This window comes from Scyliorhinus torazame, chromosome 14 (genome assembly GCF_047496885.1).
Source record: "Scyliorhinus torazame isolate Kashiwa2021f chromosome 14, sScyTor2.1, whole genome shotgun sequence".
NCBI lineage: Eukaryota > Metazoa > Chordata > Chondrichthyes > Carcharhiniformes > Scyliorhinidae > Scyliorhinus > Scyliorhinus torazame.
The window spans coordinates 49898858-49926074 of NC_092720.1; the positions used below are offsets into that span (position 1 = coordinate 49898858).

The 27217-nt window shown below is 46.4% G+C and overlaps 1 protein-coding gene across 1 annotated transcript in view; it reads right to left on the bottom strand.

Annotated features, from left to right (window-relative positions):
• Nucleotides 1-27217, bottom strand: part of LOC140389714 (uncharacterized) — a 119953-nt gene that overhangs the window by 39936 nt on the left and 52800 nt on the right. The window contains exons 7-9 of the mRNA XM_072474154.1: nt 26505-26590; nt 24205-24335; nt 19626-19733 (exon numbers count right to left, since the gene is read on the bottom strand). Of these exons, the coding sequence (XP_072330255.1) occupies nt 19626-19733; nt 24205-24335; nt 26505-26590 (325 nt within the window). The remainder of the gene's footprint in view (nt 1-19625; nt 19734-24204; nt 24336-26504; nt 26591-27217) is intronic.

A 27217-nucleotide genomic window follows, 5' to 3' on the forward strand; every position in this document is an offset into this window, starting at 1 on the left:
CTGGTTCAATTCCGGCCTCGGGTGACTGGCTACGTGGAGGTTGCACTTTCTCCCTGTGGCTGCGGAGGTTTCCTCCGGGTGCTCCGGTTTCCTCCCACAGTCCAAAGATGTGCAGGTTAGGTAGATTGGCCATGCTAAATTGCCCCTTAGTGTCCAAAAATGTTAGGTGGGGTTACTGGGTTATGGGGATAGGGTGGAGCCGTGGGCTTAAGTAGGGTGCTCTTTCCAAGGGCCAGTGCAGACTCGACGGGCTGAATGGCCTCCTTCTGGACTGTAAATTCTATGATTCCATGGTGCAGTGTTATTGTCCTTTGCCTACTAATCCAGAGACCCTCGGGAAATGCTTTGTTGATCTGGGTTCAATCCCACCATGGCAAATGTTTTTAAAATGTGGACACTGACTTGCAATGGCATTACCATTACTGAATCTGCAGCTATCAATGTTCTGGTAGTTACTGTTACCTCACATCCTGTCAATGAATTAGGCCAGCATTTACTGTCCATCCTAATTGCCCTTGAGAAGGTGGTGGTGGGCTGCTGCAGTTGCAGGTACACTCACAGCCCTGTTAGCGGAGGAATTCCAGAATTTTGGCCCAGGTACAGTGAAGAAATGGTGCTATATGTTCAAGTGAATCCATTGGAGGGGACATTCCAGCTGGTATTCCCATGTGTCTGCTGCCTTTGTCCATCTAGATGGTAGTGGTGTTGCCATAGGAGCCTTGGTGAGTTCCTGCAATGCGTCTTGTAAAAGAACTGAGAGTTTGTCAATGGGCTGCCAATCAAATGGGCTACTTTGTCCTAAAGGGTGTCGAGCTTCTCAGGTGTTGTTGGAGCTGTATTGATTGAGGCAAATGGAGAGTATTCCATCACACTCCAAATGCCTCATTGATGGGTACAGGCTTTGCAAAGTCTGGAGGTGAGTTACTCGTTGCAGGATTGCTAGCCTCTGACCTGCTCTTGTAGTCACAGTATTTAGATGGTTAGTCTAATTCAGTTTCTGGTCAATGGTGACCCCCAGAATGTTGATATGGGAGATTCAGGCATGGGAATGCCATTGAATGTGAGGGGGTGCTGGTTAAATTCTCACTTATTGGAGAAGGTCATTGCCTGGCACTTGTGGGGCATAAATGCTAATTGCCACTTGTCACCCCAAGCCTGGGTATTGTCCAGATCTTGCTACATTTTTACATGGATAGCTTCAGTCGCGAATGATGCTGAACATTGCGCAGTCATCAGCGACCATCCCCACTTCTCATCTTATGATGGAAGGAATGTCACTGATGAAGCAGCTGAAGACGGTTCGGCCAGGAACAATACCCTGGGGAACACCTGCAGTGATGTCCTGGAGCTGCGACCGCCACAGCCATCTTCCTTTGTATCAGGTATGGCTCCTTGATGCCAAATTCATCAAATGCTGCCTTGATGTCAAGGGCAGTCACTCTCATCTCTCCTCTGGAATTCAGCTCTTCTGTCCACATTCGAATGAAGGCTGCAATGAGGTCAGGAACTGAGTAACCGTCACAGAACCCAAACTCAGCATCTGTGAACAGGTTATTACTAAGCAAGTGCTGCTTGATAGCACAGTTGATGATCCCTTCCAGCACTTTACTGATAATCAAGAGTAGACTGATGGGGTGGTACTTGGCCGGGTTGGATTTGGCCAGGTTTTTGTGTACAAATTATACCTGGGCAATTTGGGGAGGCAGTGGCCCAGTTGTCTTGTCGCTGGATTAGTAATCAATTGACCCAGGGTAATGTTCTGGTGACCTCGGTTCGAATCCCACCAGGGCAGATGGTAGAATTTGAATTTAATAAAAATCTGGAATTTTGTCAATTGTCGCAAAGAACCATCTGGTTCACTAATGTGCTTTAGGGAAGGAAATCTGTCATCCTTACCTGGTCTGGCCTACATGTGACTCCAGACTCACCAGCAATGTCGTTGACTCTTAAATGCCCTCAGGGATGGGCAATAAATGCTGTCCCAGACAGCAATTCTCACATCCCATGGACAAATAAATGAAAAGAAAAAGCCTCCGGTAAGGCTGGTAACATGGAGCGTCTGGAGACTGAATGGGCCGGTAAAAAGGTCACTGGTGTTCGCGCACCTCCGGAGCCTGAAAGCAGGAGTGGTCTTTCTGCAGGAGGCACACCTCCATGTGGAGGACCAGGTTAGGTGAAGGAAGGGGTGGGTCGGGCAGGTTTTTCACTCGGGGTTTGCGATTTTAATGAGCAAAAAAATGGGATTTGTGAGTGCGAAGGAGGTGAGGGATCCGGGTGGGAGATATGTGATTGTGAGTGGGGTATTGGAGGGGGCACCGGTAGTGTTGCTAAATGTGTATGTCCCAAATTGGGATGATGTGGGTTATATGAAGGGGTTGCTGGCAGCCATCTCGGATTTGGCCACGCGCCAGTTGATCATGGGAGGAGATTTTAACTGTGGATAGGTCGAGCTCCAGGTCGATGGGTAGGGTACAAATGACGAGAGAGCTGGGGGGATTTATGGAGAGGATGGGTATGGTGGACCCATGGCAGGGGGAAGGGTGTATTCCTTCTTTTCACACGTCTATAAGGTGTATTCGAGGGTTGACTACTTTGTAGTGAGTCAGGAGATTTTGGTTGCAGTGGAGGGGTGCAATATGAGTATGGGGAGAAAGCGAGCCGCATGCTGACACATCAGCTGCAAAAGCAGGCTGCATCCAGGGCAATATTGAAGATACGGACTGGGGCAGGGGATGTGGTGTCAGAGCCAGGGAAGATAAATGAGGCATTTAGGGAGTACTACCAGGGACTTTATGAGGCGGACCCGGGGGGGAGAGGAGGGGCACATGGGGCGGTTCCTGGACGAGCTGGAATTTCCCCAGCTGGAGGAAGCAAAGAGGCAGGCGTCGGAGGAGCCCCTGGGGCTGAGGGAGGTGCTGGATAGTATCGGGGTATGAAGTCGGGGAAGGCCCCTGGGCTGGATGGGTACGCGTGGGAATTTTATAAGGAATTTGCGGCGGACCTGGCACCACATCTGTTGGGGGGGTTTAATGAAGCACTGGAGAAGGGGGAGTTGCTGGAGACGATGACGCAGGCAGTAATCACACAAATCCTGAAAAAGGGAAGGATCTGGTGGAATGTGGGTGGTATAGGCCCATATCACTATTGAACACGGATGTGAAAGTATTGGCTAAGTTGTTGGCGGGGATGATGGAGGACTGTGTCCCGGGGTGGTTACAGAAGATCAAACAGGCTTCGTGAAGGGCAGGCAGCTATTGAGCAATGTAAGACAGCTGTTGAATGTGATGATGAATCCATCGGGGGCTCTGGTACCGGAGGTGGTGGTGCCCATGGACGCGGAGAAGGCATTTGATCGGGTGGAGTGGTGGTACGTGTTCCATGTTTTGGGAAGGTTTGGGTTTGGGCCAAGATTTGTGACATGGGTGTGGTTGCTGTATGTGGCACCAAGGGCGAGGGTGAGGACGAATGATAAGAGCTCACGAAGCTTTGACTTAAACAGGGGTACGAGGCAGGGTGCCCACTGTCACCGTTGCTGTTTGCGCTGGCCATAGAGCCATTGGCGATGGCTCTCAGGGGGTCGGCGGAGTGGCAGGGGATTATGGGGACAGAGGGTGCATCGGGTATCGCTCTATGCCGATGACCTCTAGCTGTATGTTTCGGATCCATTGGAGAGTATGGGAAGGATTATGGGCCTCCTGGGGAGATTTTGAGGGTTCTCGGGGTACAAACTGAATGTAGGGAAAAGCGAGGTATTCCCGGTGAATGAGCTGGGACAGTGGGCTAATTTAGGGGGATGTAATTTACGGAAGCGAGGGATAGATTTAAGTATTTGGGGATTCAGGTGGCGAGGGAATGGACGGGGCTCCATAAGTGGAACTTAACAAAGCTGGTGGAGGAGGCCAGGGAGGGTCGTAGGAGGTGGGATACACTGCACTTAATGTTGACGGGGAGGGTCCAAGTAGTGAAAATGAATATTCTGCCGAGGTTCTTGTTTATCTTTCAAGCTCTCCCGATCTTTATACCAAAGGCCTTTTATCTGAAAGTGGACATGATCATCTCGGACTTTGTATGAGCAGGAAAGGTGCCGAGGGTGGGGAGGACCGTGCTACAGAGGCAGAGGCAGCAGGGGGAGGGGGGGGGGGGGGTTGGTGTTGCCAAACTTGCTTCATAATTGGGCAGCAAATGTGGACAAGGTGCGGCGGTGGTGGGAAGGAGAAGGGGTAGAGTGGGTTAGGATGGAGGAGGAATCTTGTAAGGGATCTAGTTTAAGGGCTATGGTGACGTCCGCGTTGCCAATGGCTCCGAGTAGGTAGGGAGCCCAGTGGTGCCATCCACGGGGAAGATATGGAATCAGCTGAGGAGGCATTTTAGGGTGGAAGGGATGTCGGTGCTAATGCTGCTGTGCGAGAATCATGAGTTTGAGCTGGTGCGATGGATAGTGCATACAGGAGGTAGAGGGAAGTGGGGCTGGTCAAGGTGACGGATTTGTATTTAGTACATAGAACATAGAACATTACAGCGCAGTACAGGCCCTTCAGGCCTCGATGTTGTGCCGACCTGTGAAACCACTCTAAAGCCCATCTACACTATTCCCTTATCGTCCATATGTCTATCCAATGACCATTTGAATGCCCTTAGTGTTGGCGAGTCCACTACTGTTGCAGGCAGGGCATTCCACGCCCTTACTACTCTCTGAGTAATGAACCTACCTCTGACATCTGTCTTATATCTATCTCCCCTCAATTTAAAGCTATGTCCCCTCATGCTAGACATCACCATCCGAGGAAGAAGGCTCTCACTGTCCACCCTATCCAATCCTCTGATCATCTTGTATACCTCAATTAAGTCACCTCTTAACCTTCTCTCCAACGAAAATAGCCTCACGTCCCTCAGCCTTTCCTCATAAGATCTTCCCTCCATACCAGGCAACATTCTGGTAAATCTCCTCTGCACCCTTTCCAATGCTTCCACATCCTTCCTATAATGCAGCGACCAGAATTGCACGCAATACTCCAAATGCGGCCGCACCAGAGTTTTATACAGCTGCAACATGACCTCATGGCTCCGAAACTCAATCCCTCTACCAATAAAAGCTAACACACCGTACGCCTTCTTAACAACCCTCTCAACCTGGGTGGCAACTTTCAGGGATCTATGTACATGGACACCGAGATCTCTCTGCTCATCCACACTGCCAAGAATCTTACCATTAGCCCAGTACTCTGTCTTCCTGTTATTCCTTCCAAAATGAATCACCTCACACTTTTCTGCATTAAACTCCATTTGCCACCTCTCAGCCCAGCGCTGCAGCTTATCTATGTCCCTCTGTAACTTGTAACATCCGTCCGCACTGTCCACAACTCCACCAACTTTAGTGTCATCTGCAAATTTACTCACCCATCCTTCTATGCCCTCCTCCAGGTCATTTATAAAAATGACAAACAGCAGTGGCCCCAAAACAGATCCTTGTGGTACACCACTATTAACTGGACTCCAGTCTGAACCACCACCCTTTGACTTCTTCCAGCTAGCCAATTTCTGATCCAAACTGCTAAATCACCCTGAATCCCATGCCTCCGTATTTTCTGCAGTAGCCTACCGTGGGGAACCTCATCAAACGCTTAAAAGGAAGGGTTCGCCAGTGTGGAGGAGCTAAGGGAGAGCTGCCGAGGGGTAGTGAGTTCAGGTATCTGCAGGTGTCGATCATCCATTCTGCACTTCCGGCTGAAGATTGTTGGGAATACTAGATCTGTTCTAAGTGCATCCCATTTAACAAAGTGGGAGAGCCACACACCATGGTAGAGGGTTTCCACAATGTGAAGTTGGGACTTTATCTCCATTAAAACTATGAGGTGGTCACTCCTACCTATACTGTGATGGGCAGATGCATATGTGACAGGCAGGTTGGAGCGGGTGAGGTCAAGTATGTTTTTCCCTCTTGTTGGCTCCCTCATCACCTGCAAAGACCCTGTATAGCAATTGTGTCCTTGAGCACCCGGCCAGCTTGGTCTGAGCCACTCTTGGTAATGGACATTGAAGTCTCCCACCCAGAGGACATTCTGTGCCCTTGCCACCCTCAGTGCTTCCTCCAAGTGGTGTTCAACATGAAGGAGTACTGATTCATCAGCTGGGGGTGCAGGGACATCAGTGAGAATCAGCAGGACGTTTCCACCTTGCCCATGTTTGACCTGGTGCCATGAGACTTCCTGGGATCCAGAGTCGTGTTGAGGATTTCCAAGGCAACTCCCTCTCGACTGTGTACCACCGTGCCACCAGCTATGCTGGGCCTGTCCTGCTGATAGGACAGTATATACCCAGGGATGGTGATGATGGGACATAATCATACTCACAAAATCATACCTTCCAGATATTGTCATTGTTGCTTGACTATTCTGTGAGAGTTTGAAGGCATCCCAGATCATGCTGTGTCATTATGGTGATGGGTACAACTGGGGAGGTTTTCTGGTTTCAATTTATCTGTTTGTTTGCTGAGAGCGATAGTTGTAACGTGGACCAAGTATATGTATTTTGTAGCTCATTGAGAAGATAGCCTCATATTCTGATCCCGAACTAGACTCCAATAATTGGTAGGTACTGGACAGAAACCCCAATAATTTATTTTAATTTTGTAAGACTGTGAGGAAAAAATACTTAATTCCAGGAGTGATTGAATGCATATATAGGGATATAGTATATTAAAAAAAAACGTGATTACTATCACAGTATTACTAACTTTAACATCATAATGGGCTGGATTCTCTGCACCCCGGCGGCGAAATCGCGTTTGGGCAACGGGGCAGAGAATCCGTTTCGGCAAACTGCTCGTCTGTCCAGACAGATCTACGCTCACTGTGCTGAGATCAGCTGCTTCTCTGGTCACATTCCAATCTAAAACTGAATTTCTTGAACTGCAACTCAACACCTGGCTGCTTCAGCCCCTGGCTCCTCCCATTAACTATATCATCTTACTAAAATCAAACACAATGGGCGCGGTTCAGTGACCCCGTTGCACCTGACGCAAAGCCGGGTGCAATGGGTGACTCGCATGAGAGCCCCAAATCAGCCCTGGACACCAGGCTGATCGCAAGTCACTCAACCCGTTCCACCCGGCGCGATCTGGATCTGGCTTTCGCTGGGCGAAATAAATACATTATACATGTGCGCGTGGTGCGTCGGGCCCCTGAACACATCATCCACCCCTTCAAAAAACTGACTTCGTGAAGAGTGTCTGGAACACCATGTTCGGCTGGATGAGACTCAGCCTCATACAGGACGAAGTTGAGTTCTCTCTCCTCAGCACCTTACTCCAAACCGCCGCCTCAAAGATCGGTTCCAACTCCTCCGTCCATTTGCCTTCATACTCTCAACCGAGTCTCCTCCCCCATTATCCGCTGGTATATATCCGATGTGTTGACTACCTCCGAGCCCAAACAGGATAAGATCCTCTCAAGCAAGGTGGAAGGCTACTTCACCAGAAAGGCAGAGAAGTGCTTTTTGACCCAGCTACGCACTTGGAGGCACCTGAACCCATCAGCGTCTGTAAGCCCATATCAGTTCCCTCAGGCAAGCAAACTTCACGGAGAATAACAAATTGTCGGCATTTGTCGAGATCCTGTGCTCCACCCCTCCTCTAACTATTACTTCCCATGCTTTCAAGGACCTCATGGCTAGTGCCTCTATTGCTAATGCAAACAACAAAGGGAACATCGGACAACCCTGCCTGGTACCCTGGTATAGATGAAAGGGGTCAGAAGTAACTTTGTTAGTGCAAATACTAGCGACTGGGGCCATATACAACAGCTGCACACATGCTACAAATCTTGGCCCAAATCCAAATTTTTCTAATACCACAAACAGATGGTCCCACACTACCCGGTCGAATGCTTTCTCCGCATCTTGTGAACCCGACCCTCCCCCGGGGTAAGCACCACATTCAACAGCCGTCTCACGTTTGGCATCAACCTCCGCCCCTTGACAAATCCTGTTTGATCTTTACCCACCATCTCCAGAAGATGGGCTCCAGTCTTAATGCCAACACCTTAGCTAATAGCTTCAGGTCCACATTTAACAGGGAGACCGGTCGATATGACCCACAGTCTGCAGGAACAGAGAAATCGATGCCTGTCTCAGCATCTGTGGCAAAGCACCTCTCTCCAAGGAGTCCCTGAATACCCCAACAACAGAGGGAGCAACAGGTCGACAAATTTGTTTATACAATTCCACCGGGAACCTATCGACCTCCAGTGCCTTCCCCGACTGCACCAATGTCAGCACTTTCTTGATCTCATCCAACTCCAGTGGAGCTTCTAGGTCCCCCCCCGTAACTCCTCCTCCACCTTGGGAATCTCCAACTCCCCCAGGGATTCCACCATAGCTCTCCCATCCTGTGGCGGTTCGGACCTATATACATTTTCGTAGAAGGTTTTAAATACCTCATTCATCTTCTCCTGGTCTGAGACCAGCCCCCCCCCATCTAACTATAACATTTGTTAGGCCACAATTTGTGCAGTTCTGGTCACCCCATTCCAGAAAGAATGAAATTGCATTCAAGGGTACAGAGGAGATTTACGAATCATAGAATCATAGAATTTATAGTGCAGAAGGAGGCCATTTGGCCCATCGAGTCTGCACCAGCCCTTGGAAAGAGCACCCTGCTTAAGCCCATGCCTCCACCCTATTCCTGTAACCAAGAAACCCCACCTAACCTTTTTTGGACACTAAGGTTAGGTGGGGTTTCTGGGTTACGGGTATTTGGTAAAACTGTGAGGAAATGTTGCTGCACCACAGAAGTGATAACATATTAAAACTCTAATTTTAACACAGAATTAAGCATACAAGCAACAAAGAAATAGCTTTATGGTTAACAGTTACAACATCTTAACTTGCTTTCTGAAAACCTGCCTCTACATTCCAATTAAGCAACCATATATTTCAAATACCACTTATGTATAAAGTTTACTACCAGGAATTACTTGCTTATCTTGATGCAGGGTCCTTGGAGAGAGAAACCTTTTTTGAGGGCCAAGCTGAAAACCTTTGTCTCAGCTTAGACCCCTGGAAGCAACTCTTTTGTGAAAATGAAATGAAATGAAAATCACTTATTGTCACAAGTAGGCTTCAATTAAGTTACTGTAAAAAGCCCCTAGTCGCCACATTCCGGCGCCTGTTCGGGGAGGCTGGTACGGGAATTGAACCGTGCTGCTGGCCTGCCTTGGTCTGCTTTAAAAGCCAGAGATTTAGCCCAGTGTGCTAAACCAGCTCCTGTCCAGACTAACCCTACAATTAGCTACACCAGCTGCACTCAAAGCACACAGCATTCTTTTGTCTCTTGTTACAAGATATGCCTTGATTTGTTTCGCCAGGCTCAAATTGTTACAACATTATATTAGCTTTCTATCTGTAAACAAATAAGATGGCTTTTAATATTTATTAGCAAAACATTTCCCCTGCAAAAATTACTGCAATTAGCCACACCAGCTGCACTCAAAGCACACAGCATTCTTTTGTCTCTTGTTACAAGCTATGCCTTGATTTTTTTCGCTGGGATCAAGTTGTTTCAACATTACATTAGCTTTCTATCTGTAAACAAATAAAACGGCTTTTAATATTTATTAGCAAAACATGTCCTCTGCAAAAATTGTTGATCGCCTCACTTTTAATCACACCTCTTGTAGACATACTGTCTGTATGCATTCTAACCTAGGTTTTAATAATATTACTGGAAAAATACAAACTATAAAGTATGACAATGTCTTATATTCATCACACGAACCAATGGAACCAGGCTGCAGCTGCAGGAGGTAAGTTCCCACTGCAGGCTATGAAAAATAAAGGTACTTCTAAAAACAGTCAGCAGTGATGTTTCCACTTTTCTGCTGTCTGTAAAATTGGGCAAATGTTTGCTAATAGATACTAAAAGCTGTTTTACTTGTTTACAGATAGAAAGCTAATTGTGATTTAGATTACTAGATTAGACTTCCAGTTGTAAGATAGCAGTGTGAAACGGAAATATTTCTGATAATTTGAGCTAGTTCCAAACAATGTCCACAAATTTTTGAAACAGTATAATGCAAACTTGCATTGGCATACAAATTAACACACAGCATCAGAGGTGTTATGATCCTGGTCGGGACAGTCAATATTTAAAGAGAAATCTGAACATTTCAGTATAACCAACAGAACAAAGCCACTAGATTTCACATTTTTAAAATAAGTACATTTTAATGTATATAAAGCCTTAAATAAAACAATCACTTCACAAAAAGGTTTACACTAAATAGGTTATGCATTCAGTTTACTTCTTACAACCCCCAAATTCTCTTATACTTTATGATTAGAGCGGCACGGTGACACAGCCTCACAGCGCCAGGGACCCGAGTTCAATTCCGGCCTCAGGAGTTTGCACATTCCCCCCGTGACTGCGTGGGTTTCCTCCGAGTGCTCCGGTTCCTCCCGTAGTCCAAAGATGTGCGAGTTAGGTGGATTGGCCACGATAAATTGTCCCTTAGTGTCCGGGGATGTGCAGGCTAGGTTACGCGGTAGGGCCTCTTGGATGGGGAGTGAAACTGGGTAGCGTGCTCCTTCAGAGTGTCGTTGCAGACCCAATGGGTCAAATGGCCTCCGTCTGCACTATAGGAATTCTATAATTCTATGATCCTTAAATCCTGGCCCTGGAGTTACTTACTTCTGTTGGATCATCCAAACCTATGCCTCAGTCCTCTGGAATTTATTTTAATTATCCTCAGCTCCAGCCAGCCGCTGAAGTAAGTCGCTTTGTTTAATATTTCTTTATTGTGCCTGCTGCAATTCCATGGCACCTTCCCATGCAATTGCAGAAGGTGCAACATCTGACCGTTTTCCTCCTTCCTGCTCACTGTCTCAAACATTCATTTCAGACGAAGCAACATTTCACTTGTATCTCCTTCAATTTGGTCTACTGTATTTTCTGCTCCCAATGCAGTGTCCTCAACCTTGTGGAGACTAAATACAGACTGGGTGACCACTTTGTGGAACTTCTTCGCTCAGCCCACAAGCATGACCCCAACCTCCTTGCCTCTTGTCATTTCATAGAATCCCTAGAGAGCAGGAGGAGGCCATTCTGCCCATCAAGTCTGCACCGACCCCCTGAAAGAGCACTGTATATAGGCCCACTTCCCCACTCTATCCCCGTAACCGTGGACACTCAGTGGCAATTTTTGCATGGCTAATCTACCAAACCTGCACATCTTTGGATTGTATGAGGAGACTGGTGCACCTCGGGAAAATCCACAGAGTCACGGGGAGAATGTACCAACATGTACTCTCGTGCCCACATGCTCCAGTGAAGCCCAACGCAAATTGGATGAACCATATTTCATCTTCCAATTAGGCATGTTACAGCCTTCTGAACTTAACATGGTGTTCAACAATTTAGACTGTGAACTTTCTCCTACATCTTGAGCCTTTTTTTCTGTCCCAAAACAGTCCCACCTCCCTCACTGGGCAATCTGATCACTTGTGATTTAGTTTTCCTTTAATTGGGGACTGACCTTTGTTCTTCTTTTGATACATTCTGTTATTTTACCTTTGTGCCACTATCAGCACCTAATTTAGTCTTTAATGCTTTCATTAACAATTCCTTGTCTTGTGTCCAAGACATATTTGTCAATCTTTCCTATCTCTCCCATCTCTGACCTTCTATTCTCCTTCTCCTTCCCCAACACCCTCTCCAACTATATAATCTATCACATTTCTAAATCTCTTCAGCTCTGAAGAAGTTATATGAGCTCAAAACGTTAACTCTGTTTCTCATTCCACAGATGCTGGCAAGTCTAGTGAGTTTATCCAGCATTTTCTGTTTTTATTGCAGTCCATTCTTACCCATGAGCCAATTCATCTCACTGAGGCTCTGCCTTTTTCACAAGGTTTCCAATCTCTACATTTGAAGAATTCATCTTGGAATTATCTTCAAACATCGCTCCCACTCGGAAAGCATCAACAAGGATTCACTTCCAGAGTTTCAATCACATCTTCTGACATCCCTTTCCCCTGGATCTCTGAGTACATTCAAGCTGCATCTTCCAAGAACCTATCTGTCTCTGTCTTAAAGACACTCGATGGCTTGGCCTCCACCAGCAGCAGTGAGTTCCACAGATTCACTTGCAAACTCAGCAACAATGCCCTCAGTTCCTTCTTCCAGACCGTTAATGTATATCGTGAATAGTTGAGGTCCCAACACTGACTACTGTGGAACACCGCTAGTCACTGGCTGCCATCCTGAAAGAGACCCCTTTATCCCCACTCTCTACCTTCTACCAGTCAACCAATCCTCTATCTATGCCAGTATCTTGTCCCTAACACCATGGGCTCACCTTATTTAGCAGCCTCTTGTACGACACCTTGTGAAAGGCCTTCTGGAAATCCAAATAGATTACATCCACTGGTTCTCCTTTAACTAACTTCCTCATTACCTCCTCAAAGAATTCCAACAGATTTGTCAGGCATGGCCTCCCCTTGACGAAGCCGTTCTGACTCAGCCCTATTTTATCATGCACTTGCAAGTAGATTGTCATCGACTTCAAGAAGCGTAGTGGAGAACATGCCCCTGTCTACATCAATGGGAACGAAGTACAAAGGGTCGAGAGCTTCAGGTTTTTAGGTCTCCAGATCACCAACAACCTGTCCTGGTTCCCCCCCTCCCATGCTGACACTATCGTTAAGAAAGCGCACCAACGACTCTACTTTCTCAGAAGACTAAAGAAATTTGGCATGTCAGTTACGACTTTCACCAAGTTTTACAGATGCGCCATAGAAAGCATTCTTTCTGGTTGTATCACAGCTTGATATGGATCCTGCTCTGCCCAAGACTGCAGGAAACTACAAAAGGTCATGAATGTAGCCCAATCCATCTCGCAACCCAGACTCCCATCCATTAACTCTATCTACAATTGCCGCTGCCTCGGAAAGGCAGCCAGCATAATTAAGGACCCCACGCACCCCAGACCTACTATCGTCCACCTTCTTCCATCAGGAAAAAGATACCAAAGTTTGAGGTCATGTACCAACCGACTCAAGAACAGCTTCTTCCCTACTCCCATCAGACTTTTGAATGGGCCTACCTCGTATTAAGTTGATCTTTTCTCTACACCCTAGCTATGACTGTAACATTATATTCTGCAGTCTCTCCTTCATTCCCTCTGCACGGTATGCATTGTCTGTACAGCATGCAAGAAACAATATTTTTCACTTTATACTAACACATGTGACAATAATAAATCAAATTTTAAAAAAAGTACTCTGCAATCTCATCCTAAATAACAAACTCTAAAATCTTACCAACGACCGAAGTCAGGCTAATCGGCCTATAATTTCCAATCTTCTGCCTCCGTCCCTTCTGAAACAATGGTCACCAACAATTGGCTGCCGTCTTTGACCTTCAGGGTTTCTCTCAAGCTGCTTTCACTTCAGACCTGCTCCTCGCAGCTCTTTATTTAACTTGGGAAAACAGCAGCAGCCAGAGCAGTGGCACCACGGCTGGCTCTGATGTTCAGAAGTGAGGGTCAAAGCGCAGAAGAGCAATAGTAATAGGGGACTCTATAGTCAGGGGCACAGATAGGCGCTTCTGTGGACGTGAAAGAGACTCCAGGATGGTATGTTGCCTCCCTGGTGCCAGGGTCCAGGATGTCTCCGAACGGGTAGAGGGCATCCTGAAGGGGGAGGGCAAACAGGCAGAGGTCGTTGTACATATTGGTACTAACAACATAGGCAGGAAGGGGCATGAGGTCCTGCAGCAGGAGTTCAGGGAGCTAGGCAGAAAGTTAAAAGGCAGGACCTCTAGGGTTGTAATCTCGGGATTACTCCCTGTGCCACGTGCCAGTGAGGCTAGAAATAGGAAGATAGAGCAGCTAAACACGTGGATAAACAGCTGGTGTAGGAGGGAGGGTTTCCATTATCTGGCCCACTGGGAGCTCTTCCGGGGCAGGTGTGACCTATATAAGAAGGACGGGTTGCATCTAAACCGGAGAGGAATAAATATCCTGGCCGCGAGGTTTGCTAGTGTCACACGCGAGGGTTTAAACTAGTATGGCAGGGGGGTGGGCACGGGAGCAATAGGTCAGAAGGTGAGAGCATTGAGGGAGAACTAGGGAATAGGGACAGTGGGGCTCTGAGGCAGAGCCGACAGGGAGAAGTTGCTGAACACAGAGTGTCTGGTGCCTGAAGTGCATATGTTTTAATGCAAGAAGTATTACGGGTAAGGCAGGTGAACTTAGAGCTTGGATTAGTACTTGGAACTATGATGTTGTTGCCATTACAGAGACCTGGTTGAGGGAAGGGCAGGATTGGCAGCTAAACGTTCCAGGATTTAGATGTTTCAGGCGGGATAGAGGGGGGTGTAAAAGGGGAGGCGGAGTTGCGCTACTGGTTCGGGAGAATATCACAGCTGTACTGCGGGAGGACACCTCAGAGGGCAGTGAGGCTATATGGGTAGAGATCAGGAATAAGAAGGGTGCAGTCACAATGTTGGGGGTTTACTACAGGCCTCCCAACAGCCAGCGGGAGATAGAGGAGCAGATAGGTAGACAGATTTTGGAAAAGAGTAAAAACAACAGGGTTGTGGTGACGGGAGACTTCAACTTCCCCAATATTGACTGGGATTCACTTAGTGCCAGGGGCTTAGACGGGGCGGAGTTTGTAAGGAGCATCCAGGAGGGCTTCTTAAAACAATATGTAAACAGCCCAGCTAGGAAAGGGGCGGTACTGGACCTGGTATTGGGGAATGAGCCCGGCCAGGTGGTAGATGTTTCAGTAGGGGAGCATTTTGGTAACAGTGACCACAATTCAGTAAGTTTTAAAGTACTGGTGGACAAGGATAAGAGTGGTCCTAGGATGAATGTGCTAAATTGGGGGAAGGCTAATTATAACAATATTAGGCGGGAACTGAAGAACATAGATTGGGGGCGGATGTTTGAGGGCAAATCAACATCTGACATGTGGGAGGCTTTCAAATGTCAGTTGAAAGAAATTCAGGACCGGCATGTTCCTGTGAGGAAGAAGGATAAATACGGCAATTTTCGGGAACTTGGATAACGAGAAATATTGTAGGCCTCGTCAAAAAGAAAATGGAGGCATTTGTGAGGGCTAAAGGGCTGGGAACAGACGAAGCCTGCGTGGAATATAAGGAAAGTAGGAAGGAACTTAAGCAAGGAGTCAGGAGGGCTAGAAGGGGTCACGAAAAGTCATTGGCAAATAGGGTTAAGGAAAATCCCAAGGCTTTTTACACGTACATAAAAAGCAAGAGGGTAGCCAGGGAAAGGGTTGGCTCACTGAAAGATAGGCAAGGGAATCTATGTGTGGAGCCAGAGGAAATGGGCAAGGTACTAAATGAATACTTTGCATCAGTATTCACCAAAGAGAAGAAATTGGTAGATGTTGAGTCTGGAGAAGGGTGTGTAGATAGCCTGGGTCACATTGAGATCCAAAAAGACGAGGTGTTGGGTGTCTTAAAAAATATTAAGGTAGATAAGTCCCCAGTGCCTGATGGGATCTACCCCAGAATACTGAAGGAGGCTGGAGAGGAAATTGCTGAGGCCTTGACAGAAATCTTTGGATCCTCACTGTCTTCAGGGGATGTCCCGGAGGACTGGAGAATAGCCAATGTTGTTCCTCTGTTTAAGAAGGGTAGCAAGGATAATCCAGGGAACTACAGGCCGGTGAGCCTTACTTCAGTGGTAGGGAAATTACTGGAGAGAATTCTTCGAGACAGGATCTACTCCCATTTGGAAGCAAATGGACGTATTAGTGAGAGGCAGCATGGTTTTGTGAAGGGGAGGTCGTGTCTCACTAACTTGATAGAGTTTTTCGAGGAGGTCACTAAGATGATTGATGCAGGTAGGGCAGTGGATGTTGTCTATATGGACTTCAGTAAGGCCTTTGACAAGGTCCCTCATGGTAGACTAGTACAAAAGGTGAAGTCACACGGGATCAGGGGTGAGCTGGCAAGGTGGATACAGAACTGGCTAGGTCATAGAAGGCAGAGAGTAGCAATGGAACGATGCTTTTCTAATTGGGGGGCTGTGACCAGTGGTGTTCCACAGGGATCAGTACTGGGACCTTTGCTCTTTGTAGTATATATAAATGATTTGGAGGAAAATGTAACTGGTCTGATTAGTAAGTTTGCAGACGACACAAAGTTTGGTGTAATTGCGGATAGCGATGAGGACTGTCAAAGGATACAGCAGGATTTAGATTGTTTAGAGACTTGGGCGGAGAGATGGCAGATGGAGTTTAATCAGGACAAATGTGAGGTCATGCATTTTGGAAGGTCTAATGCAGGTAGGGAATATACAGTGAATGGTAGAACCCTCAAGAGTATTGAAAGTCAAAGAGATCTAGGAGTACAGGTCCACAGGTCATTGAAAGGGGCAACACAGGTGGAGAAGGTAGTCAAGAAGGCATACGGCATGCTTGCCTTCATTGGCCGGGGCATTGAGTATAAGAATTGGCAAGTCATGTTGCAGCTGTATAGAACCTTAGTTAGGCCACACTTGGAGTATAGTGTTCAATTCTGGTCGCCACACTACCAGAAGGATGTGGAGGCTTTAGAGAGGGTGCAGAAGAGATTTACCAGAATGTTGCCTGGTATGGAGGGCATTAGCTATGAGGAGCGGTTGAATAAACTCGGTTTGTTCTCACTGGAACGAAGGAGGTTGACGGGAGACCTGATAGAGGTCTACAAAATTATGAGGGGCATAGACAGAGTGGATAGTCAGAGGCTTTTCCCCAGGGTAGAGGGGTCAATTACTAGGGGGCATAGGTTTAAGGTGAGAGGGGCAAGGTTTAGAGTAGATGTACGAGGCAAGTGTTTTACGCAGAGGGTAGTGGGTGCCTGGAACTCGCTACCGGAGGAGGTGGTGGAAGCAGGGACGATAGTGACATTTAAGGGGCATCTTGACAAATACATGAATAGGATGGGAATAGAGGGATACGGACCCAGGAAGTGTAGAAGATTATAGTTTAGTCGGGCAGCATGGTCGGCACGGGCTTGGAGGGCCGAAGGGCCTGTTCCTGTGCTGTACATTTCTTTGTTCTTTGTTTGTTGCAACATTTTTCTCTGCTCTTGTTGTTGATCATAGCTCAAAGAGATCGTGGTCTGATCCTTGTCTTTGTCCCTGCCTAAGACTTTCTTCTGCGATCACTTGCTGACGCACTCCATAGTTTGGGGCCTCCTTCTTGGTTTGGTACCTTCTCCCTTACCCCCCTCCTCATGTCCTGGTCCCTGGATCACCTTCTCTCAAGACCCTGGTACCAGGTTACCTGACCTCCGGTTTTATGCCATTTAACGACTTTGCTTCCTTTTCTTCTGCTCATGTGCATAAGGCCGATTCCTGGCCTAATGAATGCAAGAAGAAAACTGTGCACGTGCAGCCATTTCCAGTCGGTTCATGCACAGGACCCACCGGGGACTACAGTTCCTGAACTGCAACTGTCGATTTAGGTAAATATTTTGAGTTTTGTAACACTGGTTTATCAGTGCTTCCCAGCTAACTCTGCTGATTACTATCTTCACAAAATCCTGTGAGGGCGGCACAGTGGCGCAGTGGTTAGCACTGCTGCCTCATGGCATCGAGGACCAGGGTTTGATCCTGGCCCTGGGTCACTGTCCGTGTGGAGTTTGCACAATCTACCCGTGTCTGCGTGGGTCTCACCCCACAGCCCAAAGATGTGCCGGGTAGGTGGATTGGCCACGCTAAGTTGCCCCTTAATTGGAAAATGTTTTATTTTAAATGAGGCTCTGTGAGGCTGCTGTAAATTTCTTTCACTTGCTACGACCAGCGTAAATTTACCAGCTGCTTTACCTGCACAAAATCTAAACTGAGATGAAACCCCCCCACCCACATGATAGCACTGTGGTTAGCACTATTGCTTCACAGCGGCAGGGTCCCGGGTTCGATTCCCGCATGGGTCACTATCTCTGCGGAGTCTGCACGTTCTCCGTGTAACTATACGGGTTTCCTCCAGGTGCTCCGGTTTCCTCCCATAAGTCCTGAAAAACGTGATTGTTAAGTGAATCGGACATTCTGAATTCTCCCTCAGCGTACCCGAACAGTCGCTGGAATGTGGCGACTAGGGGCTTTTCACAGTAACTTCATTGCAGTGGTAATGTAAGCCTACTTGTGACAATAATAAAGATTATCATTATCACATTCCATGCAGAATGATGAAGCTCATATTTTTTCGGCTTAATTGCTGGTCTTACTAATGCCATCAGCTTTGGGTAACTTTTCTCAGCGAGATGCAACTGCCCCAATTTCGGTGACGTAGGTTTCCAGCTGCTTTTCCCAACCAGTCAAACAAAGAACAAAGAAATGTACAGCACAGTCATATCAGCTGGTTTAACTAACTGACTCCTGAATATAAACTCAAAACAAAGAATCTCATTAGGCTCTGCCCATCAATGATGGGATGCCTTGGGATAGATATCCTCACATAGATTTTTAGGTTAATTACCCCTAACTTCTTTTTACTTTTCTTTGAAGAGATGCATAGCTTTTACAACCTTTTAATTCCCAAAGAATTCCTTGATTCTGGGAAACACATAATTTAATGGAATAACTCCTATTTCTAATAAAGACTGTCATGTGAGAGTACCTTTAAGAAATGGGTGTTTATAAATGGGTGTGTATATAAATATCTGTAGTGAGAATACCTTTAAGAAATGGGTGTTTATTACTGCAGTGATGTCAGAGAGTGGATGGAGCTGGGCTGTCTGTCAGCTTTTTACTTTTATTTTAGGCTGTTTGCTGCAGGGTGTGTTTTAGTTTCATTTTCAGTGTTGGAGCTGAAACCAGACAGAGCAGGTGCACTGTTGATCTCTCTGCCATCAAAAGACTATCTCTTGATCATTTGGTGAATTCAGAATTATAAATGTTTTCAATAGTAATGTAAACCTGATGTGCTTCTGGTAAAAGGTGTTTTAAGTCTTATGGATGTTAAAAGGAAAGCTTAAAGGATTACATAGTGTTGTATTCTGTGGGTGTTGTATTTTAATTAATGGTTGCTAAGATGTTCACTGTATGTTTTAAAAAGGTTAACTTGAGTTCATAGAATAAACATTGTTTTGCTTTAAAAAATACTTTTCCATTTCTGCTGTACCACACCTGTAGAGTGGGCCGTGTGCTCCCCATACCACAATCTATTAAAAGTTGTGGGTCAGGTGAACTCCATGATACACTTTGGGGTTCTCTAAACCCTGACCCATAACAAGACACAACAAAGCTTCCCAAACTTACTGGCACTATTCAGAAGCCAAGTAAGTATCCTGCTAATATTACCTTTCTAGTGCTGACCTCTTAAGTCAACTTGACTTCAATATTTTGAATATAATAAACTCTAAGATTGTATGAATTACTTCCACCTCCGGGTTGCTCCTCAGTTTCTCAACCAGATGACACCATTCCCCACAGTCAAAACACCAATTCTCAAAACTAAAAGTAGTGTTCTAAAATATGTGAACCAGGAACTACATATTCGCAACATGTGTGTCATACAATTTCAGCAGTCCACCAACCACAGTTCGTACTGCCAAGTTAATATACTCATTATGATAAGTTCTAAAACTTTTTGACATCAATAAGCAAAATCCTTACTGAAAGAGTTGTTAGGTATGAAGATGTATGCCTCCAATTTCTCATTGTTGATATCATCTTCCTTGGATACAGATTTAATTGCAGTTTTCGTCAAGTTCAAGGCATTATCTACAGAGGTACAACAGAGAAATAATCATTTAAAGAAATTAGCATCAGGGGCCATATTTTCAAAGCGCCATGGGAATCCCACATTAGGATAATTTCTGGCCCCTGACCCTGCAGCTCAGCTGGGTCGCTCTGGTGACACAATGATATTCTAATGCAAAAGGCTCAAATTGGCCATGGTGCAAGTTCAACACCTGACTGAGGCATCATGCACCTTCAGGAGATGGGAGCAGCCTGCCTTGCTCCAGCGGCATAAACAAGTGGATCGCATGTTGAGGGTTGCTGCTGCCTTACCAATTGGAGGAAAGTTTGTCGGAAGGCCAGGAGGTCGAACAAGACCATCGAAGAGAAGGGTAGCGCTTATGTCATTGTTTGTTAGTCCCACAGATTAGATTTAAGAACAATTCCAGAGAAATTTACTTGAGCACTGCAACAAACATGACAAGCGTACACTAACTAACACAATACTGTTCAGGTCCACCGGAAAAATGTTGAATGGGCAGGCCCCTTAACAAGCTCCTTCAGGAGCTATAAATCAATAGTGTTGTGTTTCTCTCTGCATCTTCTCCACTGGCCCTTTGAACATCCAATCTGTCCCTGAGATATCAGGATTATACTCTGGCACTATTTCCTTTGAAAATCTGACTTTAGGAATATGCAAAGGTGCTCTATTTAATTTTGTTTTTAGGTTTGCTTTCTTTTTGTTTACAGAATTTACAGTGCAGAAGGAGGCCATTCGGCCTATCGAGTCTGCACCGGCCCTTGGAAAGAGCACCCCAGCCAAGCCCATACCTCCACCCTATCCCCAAAACCCAGTAACCCCACCTAACCTTTTGGACACAATTTAGCATGGCCAATCCACATAACCTGCACATCTTAGAACTGTGGAAGGAAACCGGAGCACCCGGAGGAAACCCACGCAGATACGGGGAGAATGTACTGACTCCGCACAGACAGTGGCCCCAAGCCGGGAATCGAACCTGGGACCCTGGAGCTGTGAAGCAACAGTGCTAACCATGGTTCTACCGTGCTGCCCATCTCTACCTCAACCCCCTACCTCCTGCCTGAGCCTCACTGCCTGTGCAGTCGCCCTTTACCTTTCCCTGTTCCCCTGTTACAATTCAATCCTTTGTGTGCCCCATCCCTCCCCTGGCTTCTCAGCTCCTGCATCGCCTCTAACCCCCCCCCACCCAGTTTGCTGCTTTACCCACTCCTGCCAGCCACTACCTCCCTCTTCGGCTCTCCCCCCTCTTTGCTCGCATGCACCAGCCTACTCGCTAGTGTGGTGGCTTCCCCCCTGGAAAACGTTTTTTGTTCCCGACCCATCTGGGTTCCTGCCCCCCCCCCCACCCCCACACACACATGACCCCACGTATAGTTGCCCCTCCCCTCCTTAGATCGCGTAAGTTCATAGTTTTCACACACTGTTTCTTCCCGAGTCTATTCTTTTGTACAAAACTGTTTGTTTCCTCCTGCGTGTTGAAGTAAAGTTCTTTATCACCATACGTGACCCATAGCCTTGCCAGGTACAGCATACCAAAACTCACCTTGCTTTTAAACAGTGCAGTTTTGGCCCCATTAAACGCTACCTGGTGCTTGGCCAGGTCGGCTCCAATGTCTTGGTCTATACGGATGTTGTGTCCTTCCCAACTACATGACCACATGCTCCTCGCCCACCTCAGACCCCTATCGTTGTCCTGGAATTTATGGAGCTTCAGTATTATTGTCCATGGTGGTTCCCCTGATTTGGATTTTTGTCGGAGCAACCTTTCTGCCCTATCCTCCTCTGGGGGCTTGGAGAAGCCCTCCTCCCCAACCAGTTTTCTGAGCATCCTCGAGTCATATTCTGTAAGGTTCTTACCCTCTGCCCTCCGGTAGCCTGACGATTCGGAGATTCTGTCGATGGGACCTGTTTTCCTGGTATTCCACCTTCCCCAATATACCTTTAGGGTCGTCCCCAACCTTGCCACCTCAGCTTCAAGCGTTGCAATCCTTTTGTCCTCGTTGGTGGCCGCTTACTCCAGGTCCCGCACTGTCGCCTCTTGGGCCTCCAGTCTCCGCTCCACTCTGTCCATTGCTCCCTTTATGGGGGCCAGCATGGCCTCTATTGCTGACTTAATAGCCAACATGAGATCCTCTTTTATCGTCTCTCTGTGCTTCTGCAGTTCTGTGGATATGAACTCCATCAGCTTCACTGTCGACAATTGGACTGACGTTGGCGACCCTACTGGGTCCGCCATGCTCAGATCTGGGCCGCTCCGCATGACCTGGGGTTGGGTTCTTCCTTTCTTTGCTTTTGCTGGCTTTGCGGCCTGGCATCTCAGTCAGTTGGGTAGCAAGTGGGGGTGAAGTTGGAGAACATTTTTGTACTTTTGGTGCCCGCTTGACGGGTTAAGAAGGCCTAGTGAGAAGTTTCCAGGAGAGAGCCGGCTTTCGTGCAACCGCTCAGCTCATGGCCGCCACCGGAAGTCTGGTATTCCTATTATATAGGACACCATTCAGCCCATTGCCTCTGTGCTAGCTCTCAGAAAGAGTTCTCCACCTAATGCTTGCCCTGCTTTTTGGCTACAAGTTTATAAAATTTCCTTTTCAAATATTTAGCCTCGTTTCTTGTTAAAAAAATCTTTATGGATTTTTGCTTCCTGTAGACCATTCCCTGTTGTCACCCTTTAAAGAATTTTCTGAAACTCTCCTTCACTTGGTTATGATTTGAATTCATAGATCCTCATTATCAATTCAATGGAAATAATTTTTCCCCAGTTTACTTTATCATGACATTTTATAACTTGGAATATCTTTATTAGATAGAGTTCATCATGTATACAGGAGGTGGAGGGAGGTGGGGCTGGTCAAGGTGAGGGATTTGTATTTGGAGGAAGGGTTCGCCAGTCTGGAGGAGCTAAGGGAGAGAGTAGAGCTGCCGAGAGGATAGTGAGTTCAGGTATCTACAGGTTAGGGACTTTGCACGAAGGGTCTGGAAGGGGTTCCCTAGATTGCTGGGATACACCCTGCTGGAGTGACTGCTGCTTCCGGATGTGGAAGGGGGGGAAAGAATTGGGGATATATATAAGTGGCAGGGGGAGCAGGGAGGCGAGTGGGTGGTGAAGATCAAGGAGAAATGGGAAGCAGAGTTGGGAATGGAGATCAATTGGGGAGTATGGAGTGACGCACTGTGAAGGGTAAACAGGACCTCCTCTTGTGCAAAGATGTGCCTGATACAGTTCAAGGTGGTGCACAGGGTGCATATGACTCGGGCGAGAATGAGTGGTTTCTTTCAGGGGGTAGCAGATGAGTGTGAGAGGTGTGGGCGGGGGCCAGAGAATCACGCGCACATGTTTTGGGGTTGTGAAAAATTGGGAAGATTCTGGGCAGGAGCGTTCGCGGTCTTAGCCAGGATAATGGAGGAGGGAGTGGACCCGGACCCTTTGGTGGCGATATTTGGGGTTTCAGAGAAGCCGGAGCTCATCGAGAGGAGGAAGGCCGATGTCATGGCCTTCGCCTCTCTGATTGCACGGCAACGAATTTTGCTGGAGTGGCGGTCGGCATCGCCACCGGGGGTAGCAGCATGGTTGGGTGACCTGTACGACTTCCTGCGGTTAGAGAAGATAAAGTGTGAGTTAAGGGGTGACATGTGACCGTGTTTGAGGAGCTGTTTGTCGCAAGGGGGGGGGGGGTGGTGGGAAGGGTGGGGCGGGTGATGGGGAGGGGGGGTGAAAAAGGAGGAAAATCTGTACAAACTGTACAGTTGATTGTTGGGAAGAATGTTTCCCGGGGTGTTTATTTGCTGTAACCTACTTTGATACAAGTTTGAATAAAATGCGTTTTTAAAAAAAAGATAGAGTTCATCAATGCACATACAAATTGTGAGTCAAACAAACAATGAAGATGGATATCATAAATGTTTCTGGATATTTTATAAATATGTGAAGTTAGAATTGGGGGTTGTTTCATTTCAGGATCTATACAGGAGTTTCAACGTAGTTGATACTTTCCATTGTGATTGCTGTTCATTGGATTTGTTAAATGTAAAACCTTGATGGAAATGCATGTGGTAACATGAACTGGTGTCACATGACATTGTCCACGGTGAATCTGTGGTCAGAACTTCACAAAGTACACTGATGTATTACTAAATCATGTATAATTCTTTTTTTTTTAAATTTATTCATTTTATGGGATGTGGGCATTGCTGGCTGGGCCAGCATTTATTTATTGCCTGCCCCTGAGGGCAATAACATTGCTGGTGGGTCTAGAGTCACATGTAGACCAGACCAGATAAAGATGACAGATTTCATTCCATAAAGGACATTAGTGAACCAGATGGGTTTTTACGACAATTGACAATGGTTTCATGGTCATCATTAGAGTTTTAATTCCAGATTACTAGCGCAGCAACAATATCACTACGCCACTGCCTCCCCATTATCTTTGATAATAAATTACTATTGTGTGATTTAGTATTAGAAAGTCTTACTTTGATACAAAACTAGTCCCGAGCCAGTAGAATTATCAATAAAATTGATTTCATTTGATTTCACTGCCACTTGTGGACACACTTGATCAATTTTATTAAAAACGATCAGGTTTTCGAGGGGTTGCGTCAAGCTAAAATGATAAAGCAAAATGTTAAATAAAATCACTTTTCACTTTAAGTGCAATAACTGTAATAATTGTTCACCTCCTCTTTGGACCATGAGTTTTGGGAAACATGATCCTGATTTTCTGTGACTTCACAGTGTAAATACAGCAGCAGTGTAGCTGAAGATCAAAAGCCGCTGGATTTTCAGGATCCGAGTATTTGCATATAAGACTTCTCCTGCTTGCTTCCTCCCACCTTTACATACATATTTTGAAACTGTTGGCAGAAAGTATTTCAGGCCTGAAAAGAGCTACATTTAAGGACTGAAGCTTGAGTTCACTGGGGCATAGGTTAATATAAAAATAAATAAAAGCTTGGGCTGGATTTTCCGCTTCAGCGGCTAAGTGCCAGCTCGAATGGAGAATTCACAGGAGTTCTATGACTGAAAAATCGGCGGTGATCCCTCACTGATTCCAAGACCGCTGAAGGGCTAGCAGCGGCGTCGGGTGAAACTCCGGGCTCCTGCGCCGAGAACGGCCGGAGAATGGCCGGGTCCCTGGCCGCGCATGTGCGCGTCAACGACTTGCAGCGGTCGCACCGTACAACATGGCGCCGGCCATGTGTGGACCCGACTTGTCATCCGCGACCCCACAGGCCATCCCCTGGCCCCCCCCCAGCCCACACTCCACCAGTCCCCCCAGCCCTTGGGGAAAACCCCCGACCAGCGGCACGGATACCGGCCAAGTGTGGCGGCGCTGGTCACAGTCCGCAGCCGCCATGCTGGGTTCCCGACCGCTGAGACCACACATGTCCCGTGCCATCGGGAACTCGGCCCATCGGGAGCGGAGCATCGTGGGAGGGCCTGTCGATGACGCGCCAACGCCTTTGCAAAGGTACGCGGCGCACAATGCGATTATGCCATTTCCGAGGGGGAGGAGCACGGCTGACCGCCGTCAAACAATTGTTTTTAAATTGAAGTCATAGAATCATAAAATTTACAGTGCAGAAGGAGGCTATTCAGACAATCAAGTCTGGACTGGCCCTTGGAGAGAGCACCTCAATAAAGCCCATATCTCCACCCTATCCCTGTAACCCAGTAACCCCGCCTAACCTTTTTTGGACACCAAAAAAGCATGGCCAGTCTATGATTCTATTCTATTGTAGTCATTCAGTTTGTTGGCAATAAGTTACACAAGGTCCCACGAACAGTGATGACATAAATGACTAGTTGGTTGGTTTTGGAAGAATTGAATGAGTGATAAATGCTGACTGGAACACCAGGAGAATTCCCCTGCTCTTCGTCAACTGATCTTATGCAATCTTTCACATCATCTGAGAGAACAGATGTTGACAGGATCCCATTCTTTAATGCCTCATTTAAAAATAGCAGTAACCTCACGTTGTTGCACTGAAGTGTTCATCCAGATTTATTTACTCATGTCCTAGACTGGGATTTGAACGGAAATGTGATAAACACATGTCTTTGGCAAGGTTTCCAAAAAAAGGAAGATACTTTGTGAAGGAATGTTTAGTGCCAGCTTTTCCCGAGCTTGTAGAATATTTATTAATATGGTTTAATGAGACACATCGAGCAAGTATATATTACGGATTAGATACAATAGCATCTCAGATTAAAGCTACTTAATCAAAGCAATCAGCTTCTCTTTGAAGCTACCTAGAGGCTGGAGAAGGAGCACAGGATTTAAGAGCAGGAGTAAGCCATTCAGCCCTTCGAGCCATTTCCGACATTCAATAAGATCATGGCTTATCAGACTGTTACCTCAGTTCCACTGTCCAGTCTGCCCTGCATAATTCATGGCTCCCTTGTCTATCAAGAATCTACCTAACTCTGCCTCAGGCCTCCATTCCTTTCTGGAGAAGAGAATTCCACACGCTAACAACCATCTGAGGGAAAGAAATTCTCCTCACCTCTGGTCTAAATAGGAGACCACTTATTTTTAAACTGTGTCCCCTAGTTGCAGTCTCCCATTTGTGGCAGAGTGCACAAAGTGTTTCAGTGTCTTTTGCTAGTCAAGTTATAATGATAGACTTACTAGATTGTGAACCTTACATTATTAAAACAACTGCAATTTTAAAACCATAGCTCAAGCTTTCAAAGAACTATTTAAAAATTGGCTTATGTATTTTCAAGAAACACAGATTCCACGCACAAGACCAGATTCTGTAAAAGTTACCTTTCCAGATTTGCTAGTGCTTCAATAATGATGTCGGGATTCGCTTCCAGCAAATTACAGAATGTCTGAATTATATTAATGAAAGTCTGTGGAGAAAGTGCAAAAATCACAAATATACATGAACGTCTGACAAAACTTTCAATTTCATACTAAAACTGTGAGAGAAGAATGCACTACAGATATTGGAAATCTAAGTTGAGCAAATTTTTAAAAATAGTATTGACAAGATTGAATGAATCAACAAGTGGTGAAAGGGGTATTTTCCCCACTGCATCGGCATGTTGACAGCAATACAAACATCAATAAAATGTTGGTATCTTGTAGTTCAAACGTTTCATAAATCTTAAAAGTTACAGGTTGGCACATTACTAACATTCACCTTGACTGCTATGGATCTCCAACCAGAGAAAACAATCTGCTATGATCATTTGGCTTCTCTTTTCAATTTAAAATGGTTCTCTTGATTTCTCCTCTCAGTGATATCTGTTGTTAGGGGAGGCGAGGCCAGGCCAGGCAAGGCAGTGGTGTAGTGGTATCACCATTGGAATAGTAATCCAGAGGCCCAGGATAATCCTCTATGACCCAGGTTTCAATCCCACCACGGCAGATAGTGGAATTTAAACTCAATAAAACATCTTGACTTTAAAAGTCGAATGATGACCATGAAATCGATTGTCGTAAAATCCTAACTGGTTCACTAATGCACTTTACCT